This window comes from Scyliorhinus torazame, chromosome 4 (genome assembly GCF_047496885.1).
Source record: "Scyliorhinus torazame isolate Kashiwa2021f chromosome 4, sScyTor2.1, whole genome shotgun sequence".
Lineage (NCBI taxonomy): Eukaryota > Metazoa > Chordata > Chondrichthyes > Carcharhiniformes > Scyliorhinidae > Scyliorhinus > Scyliorhinus torazame.
Genome location: NC_092710.1, coordinates 332,933,541 through 332,954,960, shown reverse-complemented (window position 1 = coordinate 332,954,960; position 21,420 = coordinate 332,933,541). Strand labels below are relative to the sequence as shown.

The 21,420-nt window shown below is 49.1% G+C and overlaps 1 protein-coding gene across 1 annotated transcript; it reads left to right on the top strand.

Moving 5' to 3' along the window:
* Nucleotides 1-3,330: 3,330 nt before the first annotated feature.
* LOC140411148 (left-right determination factor 2-like) lies at nucleotides 3,331-18,357 on the top strand. Its single transcript, XM_072500215.1, has 4 exons — nucleotides 3,331-6,870; nucleotides 11,164-11,407; nucleotides 13,501-13,737; nucleotides 16,400-18,357. Exons 1-4 carry the CDS (start codon nucleotides 6,573-6,575, stop codon nucleotides 16,728-16,730), a joined length of 1,110 nt encoding a protein of 369 aa, XP_072356316.1. The 5' UTR covers nucleotides 3,331-6,572; the 3' UTR covers nucleotides 16,731-18,357.
* The last annotated feature ends 3,063 nt before the right edge of the window (nucleotides 18,358-21,420 follow it).

Below are 21,420 nucleotides of genomic sequence, written 5' to 3'. Positions count from 1 at the left end.
TTGTTGGTCTTTCAAATTTACTTGACCTTCTCTAGCATCCACATTCTGTCTGGGAATGAATTCCAGATTTCTACCGCCCTTTGTGTGAACGGCTGAGCTTTAATTTGAAGATCATGTCCCCTTCCTCTGGATTCTCCACCTGAGGAAACAGTTTCGCTCTGTCGGCCTTATCAAATCCCTTAAACATTTTAACTGAAGCTGTGCAACCCAGCCCCATAATTTACCCATTTTAGTCCGGGCTGGGAGGATGGAATATCAAAATTCACCAGGATGTTTGCGAAGTCTCCTGCTTTCTCAAATGGCCGGCTCACCACTGTTTTTCGGGAAGCGGGCGATGGGGGCCGGGGTGGGCGGAATGCCTGTTCCTGTTCGAGCTGTGGATCGGCTGCCTTGAGTCAATCTAGCACAAAATGGTGAGCTTCCTCACCCCTCAGTAAGCTGGTGAACCTGGAGAGATCAAGGTGAGATTTACACAAACACTTTCATCCAAGGTTTGTCAGTTTTAATTTTAAGTGTGGTCACTCTGCATCTTAATAGGAATGACTGAAGCTGGGAGTTTGACCTCACTGCTGGAAGGCCCAAGGGTGGCAGATATTACTCCTTCCCCACCGGGAAGCAGCCAGCTCTCCCTCAACACCTCCAAGGCATCAAGGGGATGTCATGTGGGGTCCTTAAGAAGTACAAATAGGCTCTTGCAAAGGCCTCATGAATAAACACAAAGTTGAGAAATGAGTCCTGGCATCACCTCGATGGATCTCAGGCTTAAGAAATCAAAGTGTGCCTATTTACATAAAGTTTCATTTACTTTTTCTCTCCTCACCCTCCCACTACCACCGCTCCCATTCCCGCCCCATTTCATCGAGCTCGTCCCCTGACGGTGCCCACTCTAGCTGAGACACGGCTCCTGCCCAACTGATTTAACACATTAGCAGACGGTGAACATCAGTTCATAAGCTGCTGCTCACTCCCACCGTCCGGCCTGACCAACTGTATTCACCAAACTCCAGTTCCCAATTGAACGACACCTAAATAACCCACCTGACTTAACTTCATGTCCTGGCTTACACCGAGTGAGTAACTACTTCATTGGCCAGCAAAAATCTGTGGAACTATACCCTAGCAGTGCCTAAACATATCTTTAACTGGTTCCAGGGGCCAGGTTGGTTAAGTCCCACTCCAAAGAGTTAAGCACGGTGCAGTACTGAGGGAGTGCTGTACAGTTAGAGATGCAAGCTTTGAAATGAGACATTACACAGGAAGATCCCACAGGAGTATTTTGAAGAAGGCAAGTTCTCCCCTGGTACCCAGGCCATCATTGATTCCTCAATTAACATCACTAAAACAGATGATCGAGTTATTTAATTTTTTTGAATTCATTTACGGGATGCGGGCGTCGCTGGTCAGGCCAGCATTTATTGCCCATCCCTAATTGCCCTTCAGAAGGTGGTGGTGAGTCGCCTTCTTGAACCGCTGATGTAGGTACACACTCTATGCTGTTAGGGAGGGTGTTCCAGGATGTCGCCCCAGCGACAGTGAAGGAACGGCGATATATTCCCAAGTCAGGCTGGTGGGTGACTTGGAGCGGAACCTCCAGGTGGTGGAGTTCCCAGGTGTCTGCTGTTCTTGTAGATGGTGGACAGGCTTTGGGGGGTCAGGAGGTGAGTTACTCGCCATAGAATTCCTAGCCTTTGACCTGCTCTAGTAGCCACAGTATTAGTATGACTAGTCCAGTTCAGTTTCTGATCAATGGTAATCCCCAGGATGTTGATTGTGGGGGATTCAGCGATGGTAATGCCATTGAATGTCAAGGAGTGGTGGTTAGATCCTCTCTTGTAGGAGATCATCATTGCCTGGCACTTGTGTGGCACAAAGGTAACTTGCCACTTGTCAGCCCAAACCTGGATATTGCCCAGGTCTTGCTGCATTTGGACATGGACTGCTTCATTATCTGAGGAGTTGTGAATGGTGCTGAACATTGTGCAGTCATCCGCAAACACCCCCACTTTTCACCTTATGATGGAATGAAGGTCATTGAAGAAGCAGCTGAAGATGGTTGGGCCTAGGACACTACCCTGAGGAACTCCTGCAGTGATGGAGCTGAGATGATTGACCTCCAACCACCACAACCATCTTCCCTTGTGCCAGGCATGACTCTAACTAGTGGAGAGTTTCCCCCCTGATTCCCATTGATTCCAGTTTCGCTCGGGCTCCTTGATGCCATACTCGGTCAAATGCTGCCCTGATGTCAAGGGCAGTCACTCTCACCATATCCGCACTTGTAATTGAAAATATCTATGTAAGCATGTCACACTGTAGTTAGACCATCCCACCAGAGGTGACACCATTCACATCAATTGCATATCTCCCAACTTCGTAACCACTGCTGCTGACAAACTCCTTTCCTCCAATAACTGTTTTATAAACTTCAGTATGAACTAAAAGGGATTTGGGATAAAGTGGGAAAAAGGCATTGATTTTTAAAAAGTTTTATTTTTAAAATAAATTTAATGTACCCAATTCTTTTTTTTCCAATTAAGGGGCAATTTAGCGTGGCCAATCCACCTACCCTGCACATCTTTGGGTTGTGGGGGTGAGACCCACGCAGACACGGGGAGAACTTCCAAACTCCACACGGGCAGTGACCCGGGGCCGGGATTGAACCTGGAACCTCGGTGCCGTGAGGAAAAAGGCACTGATGATCAACCAGGATGATATTCAATAGCGGAGCAGGCTCGATGGGCTGAATGGTCTACTCCTCACCTGTTCCTATGCAAGAATTACAAATATTGCCAAATCGAAATACGTCAGAGTAAACAGATGCAGAAGTTCAAAATGGGGGCTGGTTTAGCACAGCGGGCTAAACAGCTGGCTTGTAAAACAGTGAGTGAGTTCCTGAAATCTCTCTTCCAATCCTGTCAACACCGTGTATATATGTATACAGGTATAATTTTCATCAATTGACTGTGGACTTGTGTTAATTATCTGACATATTTCTGGCAGTCACAACAATCCGTTCTTTTCAAGCAATGAATCCATGGACTCCTGATAGTGCAGAACGAGGCCATTCAGCTCATCGAGTCTGCATTGACCCTCTGAAAGAGCATTCGACCTCGGCCCATTCCCCTGCCGACCTTGTTTCTATCCCCGTAACCCTGTAACCCCACCTGCACATCCCTGGGCACGAAGGGGCAATTGATCATGGCCAATCCACCTAACCTGCACATCTTTGGACTGGGAGGAAACCGGAGCACCCGGAGGAAACCCATGCAGACATGGGGAGAAAGTGCAAACTCCACACAGAGAGTCACCCGAAGTGGGAATTGAACCCGGGTCCCTGGCGCTGTGAGGCAGCAGTGCTAAGCACTGAGCCACCGTGCAGCCCACTCGCAGTGAGCTCCGCAGTTTCGATGTGACTATACTTACCTGGATGTACATAAATAGGGAAAGATTAGATTAACATTTAACTGTGTTGCAGGCTAACTGCGAGCTAAGTGGAATTAGATCCTCTCATACCTCTTAAGAATACAAGAAATAGGATCAGGCGCAGATCATTCGACCCTTCAATAAAATCATGGCTGATCTCCCACCTTAGCCGCACCATCCCACATTAATCCCCTTATCCATTATTCCTTTAGGAGACAAAAATCCATCTATCTCTTTCTTGAATATACTTAACAACAGAGCCTCTGTCGAGAATTCCAAAGGTTCACAACCCTCTAAGTGAGTTAATATAAACGGTATCACAGTCCAGTTTGCTTTAACATAATTCATTTCAAATTAAGCTGGAGTTTTTTGTTTCTAACCCTGCCCAGTCCTCTGGCAGCTGGGATCTGTATCCATTTGCAGCAGTCATCCTTTGGGAGCTTCCCAAGTAAGAATTCTATCCGCGCCTGGATAGTGGGTAGGCTATTCCACGCAGGGTGCATCACAGTCAAGGCTGATCATGCACCTTCCTGTAGGGGGCAGATGGTTCATGGTGACAAAGAGGAATCTTACCCCTGAGCACCCCCCCCCCCATTCCCAATCGGTTAGGAGGGAGATGGGTAGCGGGGTGAGGGTGGTGGCGATGGCCATTGGGAGCGACGCTACCACTACACACAGGCTTGGAGGTAAAACCAGTTTACTCAACACAGACTTTCATTTCTTTTTAAATCCGATTCCGGGAGTTGAGGGATATTGGCTGCTCCGGGTGCTAATCGCACCAAGTACCCCATCACCCCCGTGTTCACCGGCCTACACAGGCTGCTGGTCTGGGAACACCTCACTTTTAAAAATCTCCTATGGGATTCTCCGTCGGCGAGATCCTCCCACTTCGCCGGCAGCGCACCCACGGGTTTCCCGAAGGCATGGGATGGCCACAACGGGAAACCCCATCGGCAGGTAGCCGGAACGGAAGATCCCGCTGCTGGCGGGGGGCGCACCGGAAAACGGTGCTGGCGGGACAGAGAATCCCTCCCCTCACCTTTGTGTTGAAATCCCTTCATGGCCTCATGCCTCCCCTGTCTCTATAATCTCCTCCAGTCCAACAGCTCTTCACAGTTCTTTGTTCTTTCTGAGGGTTTTGGCCAAGGGTGGTATCATGACCGGTACAGACATGGAGGGCCGAAGGGCCTGTTCCTGTGCTGTATTGTTCTTTGTGCTTCTCTGATTCTAGCCTCTTAAACATCCCCAGATTGCATCACCCCACCGATAGTGACTGCTTTCAATTGCCTGGTCCCTCACCACTTGAATTCCCTCCCTAAGCCTCTCTCATTTGGTCACTTGCCCTAATGTCTCATGTGACTCGGTGTGAATGTTTTTGGCTGATTTGCGTTCCTGTTAAGGGTCTTGGGCCTCCCATCCATTGACTCCATCTACACCTCCCGCTGCCTGGGGAAAGCGGGCAGCATAATCAAAGATCCCTCCCACCCGGCTTACTCACTCTTCCAACTTCTTCCATCGGGCAGGAGATACAGAAGTCTGAGAACACGCACGAACAGACTCAAAAACAGCTTCTTCCCCACTGTCACCAGACTCCTAAATGACCCTCTTATGGACTGACCTCATTAACACTAAACCCTGTATGCTTCACCCGATGCTGGTGTTATGTAGTTACATTGTGTACCTTGTGTTGCCCTATTATGTCTTTTCTTTTCTTTTCTTTTCATGTACTTTGTTTTTACATTAAAAAAAAAAATTTAGAGTACCCAATTAATTTTTTCCAATTAAGGGGCAATTTAGCGTGGCCAATCCACCTACCCTGCACATCTTTTGGGTTGTGGGGGTGAAACCCACGCAAACATGGGGAGAATGTGCAAACTCCACACAAACAGTGACCCAGAGCCAGGATCGAACCTGGGACCTTGGTGCCGTGAGGCAGCAGTGCTACCCCACTGCGCTCTTTTCATGCACTTAATGATCTGTTGAGCTGCTCGCGGAAAAATACTTTTCACTGTACCTCGGTACACGTGACAACAATCAAATCCAATCCAATCCAATGTTCTGCCATGTTGCAGGCCCTATACAAATGTAAAGTTGTTTCTGTGGGACATCATCGCTCTGGGTAGATCCACAAGTCAGTAGGGGCTCCTGGTCGAGCCCCTTGCATGCAAACATACAAATATATGAATTATATTGCTTCAGCCATTCGGCCCCTCAAGCCTGCTCTGCCATTGAATGAGATCATGGCCGATCTGTTTGAGCTTCAAGTTCCACATCCCCATTGAACCCTTGATTCCCTTCCCTACCTCGGCCTTCAAAGTATTCAATGCCCCACCTCCCCCGAATTCTGAGGCAGACAGTTTCAAAGTAGCACAGCCCTCTCGGAGAGAAAATAATCCTTCTCATGTCTGTCCAAAAAGGGCGTGCCCTCATTTTAAAACTGTGCCCCCTTGTCCTGGACTGACCCGCAAGAGGAAACATCCTTTCCACGTCCACCTTGTCAAGATTGCCCAGGGGCTTATAAACTTCAATCAAGTCACCCCTCACAGTGGAAACAAGAGACAACCCACTCATTCCAGGTATTAACCTAGTAAACCTCAACATCGCTCAACAAACGTGCAGCAGATTCATCATAAACTGCAGACAGAGAGAGAGACAGAAAATTCAGCTTGCTTGACCAGACAAACTCTTAAAGCTTCCTATCAGAGAGCGATTGCTAAAAAGCATTTAAAACCTCTGGGAGTAATTTTTAAAATAAAAAATCTGCTTGAGGTTTCAGAGTTGTTAATCCACATGGTGAACACAGTGAAGGGATACGTGATTGAGTTAATACTGGAGGATTTCTACAGAAGGTGAAAACTGTCAGTCAGTCTGTTTTAAGTTGGGGGGGGCGGCGGCGCAATGTTAAATCTCCTGCCCCTTTGATGTTTCACTGCCTCCTTTCAATTTTTGTGTATCCACCTCTGTCTGGAGTGGAGATCAATGCCTGGCCCTCTCTTTAAAAGCTGCTGCCAACAGCTCTGGGTCAGACTGTGGGACTGTCTTAGTGAAGAGGTGCTTCCCAGGATCTGTGCTGAAGCAATCAGGAATAACGGAAAAGAGGGAAAACCTGTGAGAGGTTAAAGGAAAATCCTCCCTGGTTTTAAAGCGAAATGGTCAGCGGTTGGAATATGCTGTCGGTCGGGGTGCTCTTACTGTGGTCTGTGTTGGCTGATGGGATTCACCACCATTATCATCACCATGTTGAGGAGGTCAAGGCTGCAATGTTTGGGAAACTGGGGCTGATGGAGGCGCCGCGCCTCGCCAAGAGAGACGTGGAGAACACGGTGGTCCCGGCTCACGTGAGGAACAAGTACATCTCCATGCTTCAGCTGCACAAGGACAAGGAGAGGAAGCGGAGAGCTCTGCCCAGCCTGGCCGGCATCTTACGAGGAGTTCCAGGCAATTTGGGTAAGTAACTCTTTTCCTAATGTTCATACCTCTGCCATTGATCACCCTTATTCGGGATGTGGGTGCTCGCGTGTAAAAAGAATAAACCTACGTTTTTACCGTGCCTTTCGGGAGGCCATTACAGTAAAAACGTGGTGTATTTTTTTGAAGTTCAGCCACTGTTTTAATGTGGGAGACACAGAAGCTACTTTGTGCATAGCAGGATCCCACAATTAGAAATTAATGATTAGAAAATCTGCTTTTGTAATGTTGGTTGAGAAAAAAATCACATCCGCGTACATGAGCAGATGGGGTGACGTATAATCTGAAAGGCACCATCTCCAACAGTGTGGCGTCCGCTCCCTCCGACACTCTATTCTGCCTTCAGATTTCTGGCATGGGATTTGAACTCCCAACTTCTGCCTCAGTGGCAGGAGTGCTACCAACTCAAATTTACATGTATTGTCCGGGAGTGTGTGTTGTCTGGGAGTATGTGTGTATAGTCCGGGAGTGTGTGTTGCCTGGGAGTGTGTGCGTATCTGGGAGTGTGCGTAGTCCGGGAGTGTGTGTTGTCTGAGAGTGTGTGTGTATAGTCCGGGAGTGTGTGTTGTCTGGGAGAGTGTGCGTAGTCTGGGAGTGTGTGAATAGTCTGGGAGTGTGTGCACGCAATTCTTCTTTTTCCCAATTAAGGGGCAATTTAGCGTGGCCAATCCACCTAACCTGCACATCTTTGGGTTGTGGGGGTGAAACCCACGCAAACACGGGGAGAATGTGCAAACTCCACACGGACAGTGACCCGGAGCCGGGATCAAACCCGGGTCCTTGGCGCCGTGAGGCAGCAGTGATAACCATTATGCCATTGTGCCGTCCGAACAAGGATATAAGGAGTACATAACTGAGGCTGTTTGAATGTCCCTGTGGGTATTACCTCCCCTAGCCAGGATATCTAATCCCTTTGAGTAATTACCCAAGGCTTTCATTTCCTTTTCAATCTTCTGACTTGATTTTAAACCCTCACTTGCACATTTCAATTTTAATATTCCTTTGAGTGAAAATACATTTATGTTTACCCATTCCCTAAGGATAATTCTCAAACACCTGTCCCTAGCTTCATTTAAAAAAAGATGTTTTGCGACCTGCCCATCCTGACTCAAGTTTGTTTACAGTAAGAAGTTTTACAACACCAGGTTAAAGTCCAACAGGTTTGTTTCGATATCCTAGCTTTCGGAGCCCTGCTCCTTCCTCAGGTGAATGAAGAGGTGACATACCTGTTGGACTTTAACCTGGTGTTGGATGACCTCTTACTGTGCTCACCCCAGTCCAACGCCGGCATCTCCACATCAAGTTTGTTTAAATAGCATTGACTCACACCAGGGTGAGTGAGGGGCAGTTCCACTAGTCTCATCAACACAGTGTTGCCTCGCCTCACCCCAAGAAGCCAGATTTGGCACTTTGTCAAAAAGGATTGCAGAAGGCTGTCTACTTTCCCCGCTGGCTGCCCCATTGCCTCTCATTGAGACCACTGTGAGGCTTGGATTAAGCCAACTCGGTCTAGGCCAAGCAAGTTTATTTTCCAGTGTGGTGTTGCTGCCCTAGTGTAAATCTAATCAACCACTAATAAACATGTTTCACATACTCAGCCCCAGCCCTGTCTGAAAGGCCCTTTTACAATTATAGCTGCAAATTGTTGAGTGATTCACACGGCCTGGCGCATTACAAAGGCCTCAACAGATTTTGTACTGTCTGCCAATGCACAGTTAACTCTCAGAATTTGATATGTCTTGTGAAGACGAGGCACGAATATTCCCGGACAATAAAGGTTGGAAACGAGATTATAAGCGGCCGGTCTCATTTTACATCACAGAAGGAGGCCATTGGGCCCATCGGGCCTATGCTGGCTGTGGAGAGGATTTTTTAAAAATTAGAAATTTATTTAGAGTGCCCAATTCATTTTTTCCAATTATGAGGAAACTTAGCGTGGCCAATTCACCTACCCTGCGCATGTTTGGGTTGTGGGGGTGAAACCCACGCAAACACGGGGAGAATGTGCAAACTCCACACAGACAGTGACCAAGAGCCGGATCGAACCTGGGGCCTGGGCGGTGTGAGGCAACAGTGCTAACCACTGCGCCACAGTGCTGTCCCTAAGAGGATTTGTTCAATTAGGCCCACTCCAAGCTTTTCCGCATAGCCCTGCAAAGTATTCAACCTATCACTATTGAAAGTTATGGTTGAATCTGCTTCCCTTTCAAACAGTGCGTTTCAGATCATAATTAATGACTCATTCTCCAGGGGCAGCATGGTGGCGCAGTGGTTAGCACTGCTGCCTCAGGGCGCTGAGGTCCCAGGTTCGATCCCGGCTCTGGGTCACTGTCCGTGTGGAGTTTGCACATTCCACCCCGTGTTTGCGTGAGTTTCGCCCACACAACCCAAAGATGTGCAGGGTAGGTGGATTGGCCACGCTAAATTGCCCCTTAATTGGAAAAGATTAATTGGTACTCTAAATTTCTAAAAGAAAATGACTCATTCTCCTGGCCTCCCCCCTGGTTCTTTTGCCATTACCAAATGTAGTGCCAGAGCTGAACAACAATACTCCAACTGTGGCCGAGCCACTGTTTTGCAAAAGCCAACATGTAATCTTCTTGTTTTTACATTCTCTGCCTCTGTTAATAAAACCAAGAATCTCAGCTGCTATTTTTTTTTTAACAACCTTCTCTACATGCCCTACCACCTTCAGCGATTCATAGAATTTACAGTGCAGAAGGAGGCCGTTCGGTCCATCGAGCCTGCACTGACCCTTGGAAAGAGCTCCCTACTTCAGCCCACACCTCCACCCTATCCCTGTAGCCCAGCAACTTCACTAACCTTTTTGGACACGAAGGGCAATTTAGCATGGCCAATCCACCTAACCTGCACCTTTAGGGCAGCATGGTAGCACAAGTGGATAGCACTGTGGCTTCACAGCACCAGGGTCCCAGGTTCGATTCCCCGCTGGGTCACTGTCTGTGCGGAGTCTGCATGTTCTCCCCGTGTCTCCGTGGGTTTCCTCCGGGTGCTCCGGTTTCCTCCCACAGTCCAAAGACGTGCAGGTTAGGTGGATTGGCCATGATAAATTGCACTTGGTGACCAAAAGGGTTAGGAGGGATTATTGGGTTACGGGGATAGGGTGGAAGTGAGGGCTTAAGTGGGTCGGTGCAGACTCGATGGGCCGAATGGCCTCCTTCTGCACTGTATGTTCTATGTTCTATCTTTGGACTGTGGGAGGAAACCGGAGGAAACCCCCACAGACACGGGGAGAATGTGCAGACTCCACACAGACAGTGACCCGAGGTGGGAATCGAACCTGGGACCCTGGAGCTGTGAAGCAACTGTACTACCCACTGTGCTACCATGCCGATTAGTGTTACAACCCCAGGCCACCCTACTGCTGCATCTGCTTTCAAATTGTATCACATCTACAAACCTGTTGAAAGGCTGGAGAAAACAGATTAATAGATGTATGGTGACAGGCCATAGAAACAAGGAGCAGGAGTAGTCCATTCGGCCCCTCGAGCCTGCTCCCCCATTTAATAAGGTCACGCTGATCTGATAGTTACCTCAAATCCATATCCCGTTCCACACTCGATAACCTGTCTCCCCCCCCCCCCTTGAGATTATAGAATAATCATTGGTTCATAGAATGCCTACAGTGCAGAAGGAGGCCATTCGGCCCATCAAGTTTGCACCGACCCTTCGGAAGACCACCCTACCCAGGTCCAATTCCCCACCCCATACCTGAAGCTCCACCCTGAGGGGCAATTTAGCATGGACAACTCACCTAACCTGCACATCTTTGGACTGTGGGAGGAAACTAATCAAGAATCTTATCGGCCATCTTCTCAAGAAGAGAGTTCTCATGAAGACCCTCTGAGTGAAGAAATTTCTCTTCATCTCCGTTTTAAATGGGCAACCTCTAATTTTTAAACAGTAACCCCCTAGTCCTAGATTCTCCTACAAGAGGAAACATCCTCTCTACGTCTACCCTGTCGTGACCCCTCAGGATCTTATATATTTTAATCAAGTTGCCTCTTATTTTTCTAAACTCCAGGGGATGCAGGCCTGGACTATTAGTCTAGTGAACCCTCTCTGAATGCTTTCAATGAGATTTACACATGAGGGTAAATGCAGATAAGCTTCAGATCTGCCACAATTTAGTGGGATGGCAAATAGGTATGAGGGGCAGAATGGCCCACTCCTGTTCCACTTAGTTTTTATACCTTGTTCTCCCTCCTTAAAATATGTCACATTTCATGTTGCTCTGCCCCCTTCCTGCAGATACAACAGGAGAGGTGCTTTATTCGGACCCCAGCAGGCAGAGGCTGGTTTTTGATATGAAGGGGCTGATCCCTGAAAACAGTGAGGTGACCATGGCCGAGCTCAAGCTCTTCAAGAAAGGCGTCCACAAAGGAGCACTCCCTCCCAGGAGACACAGCCGGCCAGTGAACAACGCCAGGGTCAGTGTGTACTGGGTCAAGATTTTGCCTGACGGCAGTAACAGGACCTCACTCATAGACTCCAGGTAAGAACAAAGCTCCCTTTTGTTTTGCCTCCTTCTCTCTGCCCCTCCTCGCTGTGAAATTAGGCTAACACCCCCCCACTTTGGTGGGCTAATCATGAGGCAGGTTTGGAGTATCAGCCAATGATGACATAGATTATTGGAAGGAGATCCATATTGACCAAGGGGGCTAGTTTAGTTCAGTTGGCTGTGCATCTGGGGCGGGATTCCCCGAAATGGAGGCAGAGTGTTCGCGCCGTCGTGAACGCCGTCGAGGTTCACGATGGTGCGAGCATAACTGGCGTCACCCGCGCATGCGTGGTTGCCGTCCTCTCCGAGTCCGCCCCGCAAGGAGCTGTCAGACGGACCTTGCGGGGCCGTGGAAGGAAGGAGGTCCTCCTTCAGAGAGGACGGCCCGACGATCGGTGGGCACCGATCGCGGGCCACACCCCATTTGAGGTTCCCCCCCCCTCCCCCCGGTGCAGGATCCCCCCTCGCCCCCCCGCAGGCCGCCCCCCCCCCCCCCCAGCGTTCCTGCGCTGTTCCCGCCGGCAGCAACCAGGTGTGGACGGCGCCGGGGGTACCCGCCGTTTTGGGCTGGCCGCTCGGCCCATCCGGGCCTGAGAATAGCGGGGGTGCCGGAGAATCGCCATTTTGGGTGTCTCGGGCGGTTCTCCGGCCTGCGCCGCGCAGAACTCGACGGGGCCATTCTCGCCGCTTGGGTGAATCGCGGGAGGGCGTCGGACCGGCGTCGCGGGTAAATTTGGCGACCCAGGTGATTCTCCCAACTGGCACGGGAGCGGAGAATCGCGCCCCTGGTTTGTGATGCTGAGAGAGGCCAACAGCATGGGTTCAATTCCTGAACCGGCTGAGGTTATTCACGAAGGCCCCGCCTTCTCAAACTTGCCCCTCGCCTGAGGACTGGTGACCCTCAGGTTAAATCACCACCAGTCAGCTCTCCCCCTCAAAGAGGAAAGCAGCCTATGGTCATCATAGACTGTGGTGATTTTATTGACCAACGTCCATCTAGTTCATAATAATAATCTTTATTATTGTCACAAGTAGGCTTACATTGACACTGCAATGAAGTTACTGTGAAAATCCCCTAGTCACCACATTCTGGCGCCTGTTCGGATACACGGAGGGAGAATTCAGAGTGTCCAAATTACCTAACAGCGCGTCTTTCGGGACTTGTGGGAGGAAACCGGAGCACCCGGAGGAAACCCACGCACACACGGGGAGAATGTGCAGACTCCGCACAGACAGTGACCCAAGCCGGGAATCAAACCTGGGACCCTGGTGCTGTGAAGCAACAGTGCTAACCACCATGCTACTGTGTCACCCTAATACGTTCATGTTGATAATCACACTGTATAATAATGGTGTTGTTGACCATACATCAGTTCTATTAATCAGATTGGAATAATCCCAGTTTATTTTTTATAACTTTAGAGTACCCAGTTCATTTTTTCCAATTAAGGGGCAATTTAGCGTGGCCAATCCACCACCCTGCACATCTTTGGGCAAACAGGGGGAGAATGTGCAAACTTCACACGGACAGTGACCCATAGCCGGATTGAACCTGGGACCTCGGCGCCGTGAGGCAGCAGTGCTAACCACTGCGCCACAGTGCTGCCCTTCGAATAGTCCCAGTTGTGAGTTAGGGAACCACCCCCCAGTAGTGGCGAGATTTGGGAAACGGGTTCAGAGTCATAATCCTTGGATTATTCAAATTCTGGAACCCAAAATATTACCTTCAGAAATAAATCCATCTCATTCACATTTGAATGAATCAAAAATGCTGAGGATTAGGGTGAAGCAGGATAGGAAGAGGCTTTTGAGGAACATAAACAGCGGACTTCAGTTCACCGTCATTGTGTAGCTGAGAAAACTATTCAGCCCATTGAGCTTGTGTCAGCCCTTTGAAAGAGTTATCCAATGAATGGCCAGTTCCGCTGTAATTAAGCGTCACCATTTCCTCAAATTTGGACAGCACGCAGCTCACTGAAATACTGATCCTGCAGATTTTGTTAGGACGTTACGTTGGCTTCTAAGTGCGGATTGCTGCCTGCCGCTGTGTTGAGGTGATAACATTTTTGTTCCCTGCTCTGCGACAGGCTGATCCCCATTCTCGACTCTGGGTGGAAAATGTTCGACGTCACCCAGGCTGTCCACTACTGGCAGAACACCGAGGAGAGTGTGATGTACCTGGAGGTCTGGATCGAAGCTGAGCGACCAGGCCGGCACGCCGCTGAGCTGGCCAGATTCGTCAGCTTCACATCCCAGAATCCTGCTGACCGGAAGCTGGGGAAACCGGAATTGGTCCTGTACACCCTCAACTTCAACGAGTACGGGTATGTCTCTTTTAGCAGAGCCCTCACAGACTTTTACATTTAAATTTAGCGTACCCAATTATTATTCTTTTTCCAATTAAGGGGCAATTTGGCGTGGCTAATCCACCTACCATGCACATCTTTTTACTTTTTAACCAGTATTTCTGGTTTAGCACAGGGCTAAATCGCTGGCTTTGAAAGCAGACCAAGGCAGGCCAGCAGCACGGTTCAATTCCCGTACCAGCCTCCCCGAACAGGCGCCGGACTGTGGCGACTAGGGGCTTTTCACAGTAACTTCATTGAAGCCTACTTGTGACAATAAGCGATTTTCATTTTTCATTATAAACAAATTAGTTCAGAGACAATTAAAACGACACCGCTCTTTTGTTACTCCTCCGTGATTTTTCTTCTGGTTTGCTGCTGCAGTGTCAGACAGATTCGTTTCCAGGGTTAGCATGGAGGGTCAGCAATTCAAAGAGGTTTTCTCTGTGTGTCACTCCTTCAAACTGCACAGGGCGGATACTGACGTGCAGAGACAAGAATACTCGGGTCTGAATGCAGAGACGTGCAGACAAATTGGAAATTAGTACATTAGGATACTAATGTACAGATACTATCGTGTGAACACTAGTGTGCAGATACTACTGTGTGAACACTAGTGTGCAGATACTACTGTGTGAATACTAGTGTACAGATACTACTGTGTGAATACTAATGTACAGATACATTAGTGAATACTAGTGTGTGGATACTAATGTACAGATACTAGTATGCGATTACTAGTGTACAGATACGACTGTGTGATTATTATTGTACAGATACTAGTGTGTGGGTGCAAGTCTGCAAGTAGTAGTGTGAGTATCAGTTTACAGATACTAATGTGTGAGAACTCATTTAGAGACACAATGGTGGAACAAGGAAGCTCTGGCAGGCACCATGTTGAAAGCCTCATTGTTTTGGATGGGATCAATGTCATGCTGACCCTGATTGGGGTGCACCTGATTTTACTGTGTGCTGTGGTGTTGGCAAGAATTCAATCCAGGAACTCCCAGTTATACTCCCGCCTGGTGCCCCCCACTGCTGCTGCCACACAGAAATAATCTGGGATCGAGGGATGGTCAAGGGGATTGGGGATCAGCAGCAATAAGAATGGGTGGGGTTCAGGGGTTAGGGGGGGATTTGGGGAAGTGGGGGTGGACAGGATCTTATAGTGCTGTTTGGAATCATTTACTTACTGGCATCCCAAGGAACAACAGTCAAACTATTAGTGTGGGGTGTCAGGGAGAGGCATATGATTCTATTTTCCCTTGTGTACTGTCCCGCTGTGGGGTTTGGTCATGTAGCAGTTACATTACTGAACTGACAATCCAGAGATTGTGGGCCCGGTCGAACAGCCACAACGCCCGAAAGGCAGCTCGCTCGCCGCATGGCGCAGTGTGGCCAATAGAAGGTGGGAAATGAAAATTGCTTATTGTCACAATAGGCTTCAAATGAAGTTACTGTGAAAAGCCCCTAGTCGCCACATTCCTAGTCTGTTCGGGGAGGCTGGTACGGGCATTGAACGGTGCTGCTGGTCTGCCTTGGTCTGCTTTAAAAGATCTACCCGGCTCCCAGGATCTACCTGGCTCGCAACGTTTCGTGAGATCTAATGTGATCTGGCGAGACATTGTGATGTAAATCGTGCCCATTGTGGGCGGGATCACTTTCAGGCAAATCTGCATATTAAAGTGAGACAGCCAGTCTCATTTTGATGTGCAGATTCCCGAGGTACCCGAGGCGCTGGGACCTATCGCTTTCGCCTCAGAGACCTTGAGACTCAGCACTGGTCTCCACAAACGGAATTGGGTCTCCCAGGGGATCGGAGGCCCCCAAGTGAATGCAGCCTGGCACTGCCAAGGTGTCCAGGTGGCACTGCTAGCTGGCAGGGGCACAGCCAGGATGCCAGGTTGGCACTGCCAATGTGCCAAGCTGGCAGTGTTTGCACAGTGGCGATCGGGCCAGGGGGTGCCCTGCGTGGGGCGAGCCGGGGGCCCTCCCAAAGTACATTGGGGTGGGTCGGCGGTCACTCTGGGGGCTCAAGGGATCGGGACATCATTTAAAAATGGTATCCCGGTCTCTCACTACACTGGGCTGTCCCGGTTGTGTGCGGCCTCAGCCACGCGTTCTCTAGCTGTGGTCCCCGATCTAACGCGAGCGCCTTGCGTGACTCAGCGCTGAGTGCCGGAAAAGCGCTTGCTGTGGAACTTTCTTCCCATTTTGGTAAACTCTGCCCTGTTTGTATAAATCCCACCCTGGATCAGTAGAAGTGACCTTTGGGAATGATGATAAAATCCAAATGATTCACAAATGTCGTTTCGGAATGGAGACCTCAGCCTGGAATTATGACATCTTGGCTCTTAACTAGTCTCTGGTGTGACCGAGCAAATTGATTTTATGGATCAAAACTGCCGCCGCAACCAGTTTCTCAAAGGGCGATTAGGAATCGGCAATAAATGGCAGCCTGGTTGGCGATGCCCATATCCCATGCATGATTATAATAAAAATACATGAGTCTGTGTGAAGCCAATGGCCTGGATCACGCCATGAATGGCATTTATTGCTGCAGCAGAAATACATTTAATGTTTCAGTCACCTTGCTGTAAAATATCTTCTTACAAACCTGCTTCTTTCCTTTTTCTTTTAGAGCTGATGGGGACTGTGCTGGGAGCCGAACCCGGAGAAGTGGGAGCTGCTGCAGGCAGGAATACTTCATCAACTTCAGGGAGCTGACCTGGACCCAGTACTGGATCATCGAGCCCCCCGGCTACCAGGCCTTCCACTGCATGGGGGGCTGCAAGCAGCCACAGTGGCCCTTCGACTATGGTGAGAGGAGCTGTGCGGTGGTGGAGAGCGCCTCCCTGCCCGTGATGTATCTGGTGAAGAGGGGAGACTACACCGAGATCGAGGTGGCAGAGTTCCCCAACATGATCATCGAGAAGTGTGGCTGTACCATGGACAACGTCTCGGTGATTTAACAGCGACCTCCGTGGGTCGATGGGGTGCCCTGACCTTGCTTTGTCCTTTACCTTGATTCCCCCTTTCCACGAAGGCCTGGCGGACCTATGTTTCCATGGTTACCAACACTTGACGTCCAACTTAACAACTTAGACCTTGTTTTCTAAGTCGCCTGGGCAACCAGATGTCGGCAGGTGATTTGGATGGGAGTAGTTGGGAGAGGGGAGTTGCCATGATCTAGCCTGGTCCTCCGGAAACTGGGCAGCTCAGTTGGAGGCGCATCGTAGATTTTTAATCTGCGGCTCTGGGGTTTTGGAATTATCTATATCTTTGTAGGTCCCAGCGCCTCGGGTACCTCGGGGATCTGGCCACTGCCGGCAGTTATTGCCCATTTCTGGTCGCCCTGCAAAGGTGGTGATGCTGTGTCACCTTCGTGAACCGCCGGTGCCGATTTGGTGCAACAAACCTGCTCACTAGGCCGCTTCATAGTCAGACACCTTGGTGTGGGGACTGGAGTCCCATAGCGGTCCAAACCAGGTCATCAGGATAGCAGCTTACTCCTTCCCTAAAGGGAGATCAGTGAACAATTCGGGTACTTAAATCCCGACAGCTTCATGGCTACTATTTACTGAAAATTCTCTGAAATAAATCACTATGCCCCCCTGCCAAATTTAAATTCTTTTTTTTAATATAAATTTAAAGTTCCCAATTCATTTTTCCAATTAAGGGGCAATTTAGCGTGGCCAATCCACCTACCCTGCACATCTTTGGGTTGTGGGGGCGAAACCCTCGCAGACACGGGGAGAATGTGCAAACTCCACACGTATAGTGATCCAGAATCGAACCTGGGACCTCGGCGCCGTGAGGCAGCAGGACTAACCCACTGCGCCACCTTGCTGTCAAATTTAAATTCTCAACTACCACGCTGTGATTTGACCTCTCCTCCTCCAGGATTATCAGGTCAAATTTCTGGATTATTTATCCAGTAATAGAACCATTACTCCACCAGCCCCATGGCGCTATCCAGTCCCAAGATGTGATGAGCAGTATTTAAGACAGCACTCTGGGTGTGTCTCGACTGTAAAGGTACGCTTCCCATCCGACTAGAACCCAGCCAAAACACTAGAAGCACTTAATCATATTGGAATCATTCGAAAGAAGTGTCTTTTGAAACATATATGTCACAGGGGAAGGTGTAGATACTGAGAAGGGAAAGGAGACTCGAGAGTGAGGGGTCTGGTGTTGAAGTCTTTCGGCAAATGACCTTATTACGGGAGTGGGAAAGTCTCCACTGCTGCACCCACACGTGTATCTGTTGGAAATGCAGATCATAAAATAATGGAGCCCACCGTCCTGCCCATCCCCAGCTATATAGATCTATCTATTTCGGTGATCATGGGGAAAGATCACAACTTTTGTCACATGGAACCAGAGAGTTGAGATTGTGTTGTGTCCGTTAAGACCAGCTGAACGTTGGAGCTTTCCGTGTGATTCAAGGGGCCGTTTATTAGAGAGACAGATCTGCTGTCTCGTGATGGGACATGTTCCTTGGGTATGGAGTCATTGTTGTCATGATGACCACACCGAGATTCCAAAACATGTATGATATTTGTAAATAAAAATTAAATAAACTATATATTGAGTCAATCCCAGTTGGGGAAGCGTGGTGCTGTTTCATTTATTTGGTGCTTTTGTCCCCTGGAGTCGGGAAAGTCATGGGTTTCAAGTCCCATTCCAGGGGTGAGATTCTCCGTTGGCTGAGGCTGAAATCAGGGCATGCCGTTGGGCGGAGAATAGCTTCCGACGCCGATATCGCGGCAGGCATCAGTTTGATGTCGAATCGCGATGCTCTACCTTCTCAAACGGCGTCCATGCGACTCACGCAGTTGAAACACCGTTCGCATCTCATTAGTGGGCCGTGGGCCCATTCCCCCTCCGATGGGCCGTGTTCCCGATAAGTGTGGTTCATGTGAGCTCCCACAAATTGTGAGCCTGGCGTGGTGAGGGAGAGAAAGCGCATATGGACAATGCCCAGCACCGCCATACTTCACCGATAGTCGTGCCACTGGCCGGGGGGAGCTTCTGCCAGGACCCGAGGGAGTAGTGGGGGGGTGGCCAGGAGGTGGACTGTGGGGTCGGGGTGGGTGGGTACACAACACCATTACCACAGTCGGCAAGGCAGCCATGGGGCTGGGCTGATTGTCCAGTCTTTTCTGTTTTTGTTTTACTCCCAGGCACTGCTGCCTCACAGCGCCAGGGACCCTGTGCGGAGTCTGCACATCCTCCCCGTGTCTGAGTGGGTTTCCTCCGGGTGCTCCAGTTTCCTCCCACAGTCCACAGATGCACAGGTCAGGTGGATTGGCCATGTTAAATTGCCCTTAGTGTCCAAAGGTTACGTGGGGACACGGGGATAGTGTGGGGGCATGGCCCTAAGCTCTTCTCGGAGAGTGGGTGCAGATCTGATGGGCCGAATGGCCTCCTTCTGCACTGTAGTGATTCTATGGTAAGTTCTGGAAAATGAAAGATTTTCAGGGCTATGGGGAAAGAGTTGGGGGAGTGATATTATCGAGTTGCACTCTGATTTGCCAACCTTTCTCCTCTCGAGGATTGTTCACTGCATCTAGTCTCTTCATTCCTCTCTCCTTTCCCCATGAGCTGTGGCCCTCCCGTCTTCCCCATCCAATTCCTTCTCATTATCTAGCAAACCTTTCCCAAGTCAGTGAATAGAGGCCATCATTTTTTAAAATAAATTTAGAGTACCAATTCACTTTTTCCAATTAAGGGGCAATTTAGCGTGGCCAATCCACCTAGCCTGCACATCGCTGGGTTGTGGGGGTGATATCCACACAAACACGGGGAGAATGTGCAAACTCCACACAGACAGTGACTAGCGGCTGGTATTGAACCCGGGTCCTCAGTGGCATGAGGCAGCAGTGCTAACCACTGCGCCACCGTGCCACCCCCTGGAGGCCATAAATTTAATCAGCAATAAAAACAGAAAATGCTGGAAAAGGCCAGCTGGTCTAGCAGCATCTGAGAGAGAAACAGAGTTAGTGTTTCAAAACCTTTAACTCTGTGTCTGTCCACAGAAGCTGCCAGACCTGAGTTTATACAGCACTTTCTGTTTTGATTCCGATTTCCAGCATTCACCGTATTTTATTCATAGTAATCCAGAGGCCGAGCAGAGGCGAGCCTAATCATAGAATAGAATCCCTACAGTGCAGAAGGAGGCCATTCGGCCCACTGAGTCTGCACCAACCCTCTGAAAGATCACCCTACCTAGGCCCAATCCCCCGCCCTATCCCCGGAACCCCACCTAACCTGTGGACATTAGGGGGCAATTTAGCATGGCTAATCCACCTAATCTGTTGCCCTCATGAAATGGGTTAAAATCTCACCACGGCAGCTAGTAGAATATAAAATCAGTGAATAAATCTGGAATTAAAAACCAGTTTAATAGTGACCATGATTACCATGAAGGGGGCTGGTTTAGTTGGACAGCTGGTCCATGATGCAGGGCAAGGTCAACAGTGTGGGTTCAATTCCCGCACCGGCTGTGAATATATGAATATAAAACAATAATAATCTTTATTGTCACAAGTCTGCTTACATTAACACTGCAATGACGTTACAGTGAAAAGCCCCTAAACGTCACATTTCGGCGCCTGTTTGGGTACACTGAGGGAGAATTCAGAAATAACAAGTCACTAATAGCACGACTTTCGAGAATTGTGGAGGAAACCGGAGCACCCGGAGGAAACCCACGCAGCCACGGGGAGAACATGCAGATTCCGTACAGACAATGACCCAAGCCGGGAATCGAATCTGGGACCCTGGAGCTGTAAAGCAACAGTGCTAACCACTGTGCTACTGAGATGCCAGACTTGCTGAGTTTTAAAAAAAATTTTAGTGTACCCAATTCATTTTTTCCATTTAAGGGGCAATTTAACGTGGACAATCCACCTATCCTGCACATCTTTGGGTTGTGGAGGCGAAACCCACGCAAACACGGGGAGAATGTGCAAACTCCACACGGACAGTGACCCGGGGCCGTGAGGCAACAGGGCTAACCCACTGCGCCACTGTGCTGCCACAGACTTGCTGAGTTTATCCAGCGTTTTCTGTTGTATTATATTAGTAAGAAGTCTTACAACACCAGGTTAAAGTCCAACAGGTTTGTTTCGATGTCACTAGCTTTCGGAGCGCTGCTCCTTCCTCAAGTCATTGTATTATATTAGAGGAGAGGCCAGGGCGGGATTAGTAATCTAAATATTAAAAACAAACCTTCTTTAACAGGCCAAGCAGGGGCAAAAAAAAACAGAAAATGAACACCTTAAAACTCAGAGGAAGGTGTAAATTTGAGATCGTCAAGAGAACAAGTGGAGAGATTAAGGAGTTTTTATAAAATATGTGAGCATTAAAATATCAATGCGTGAATATTAGATCCCCATCATTTGGAATGTCTGCAATCACGGGTTAAACTTGAAAATGTACCATCCATTCCTCTCTCCCCCCCCCCCCCCGCTCAGCCAATCTGATGAAATTCTCAGTGTTCTCAGTGACCCCGACACACCCTCTCTAACCTGAGCTCATCTGACTCACACCCAGCCAGTGCATTGCCAGACTTTTGTCACCAGGCAGGAAGGGGAATTCTTAGAGGTTGAAGAGCAGCATTAGCAGTTGATTTACATCAAAGAATTGTGCAGGAGG

What these genes read in the sequence shown, in the direction of transcription:
- LOC140411148 (XM_072500215.1), top strand. Translation starts at nt 6,573, where the DNA reads ATGGTCAGCGGTTGGAATATGCTGTCGGTCGGGGTGCTCTTACTGTGG. An exon ending in AGGAGTTCCAGGCAATTTGG is followed by an intron (nt 6,871 to 11,163) that starts GTAAGTAACTCT and finishes CCCTTCCTGCAG; the next exon opens with ATACAACAGGAGAGGTGCTT. An exon ending in CTCAACTTCAACGAGTACGG is followed by an intron (nt 13,738 to 16,399) that starts GTATGTCTCTTT and finishes TTTTTCTTTTAG; the next exon opens with AGCTGATGGGGACTGTGCTG.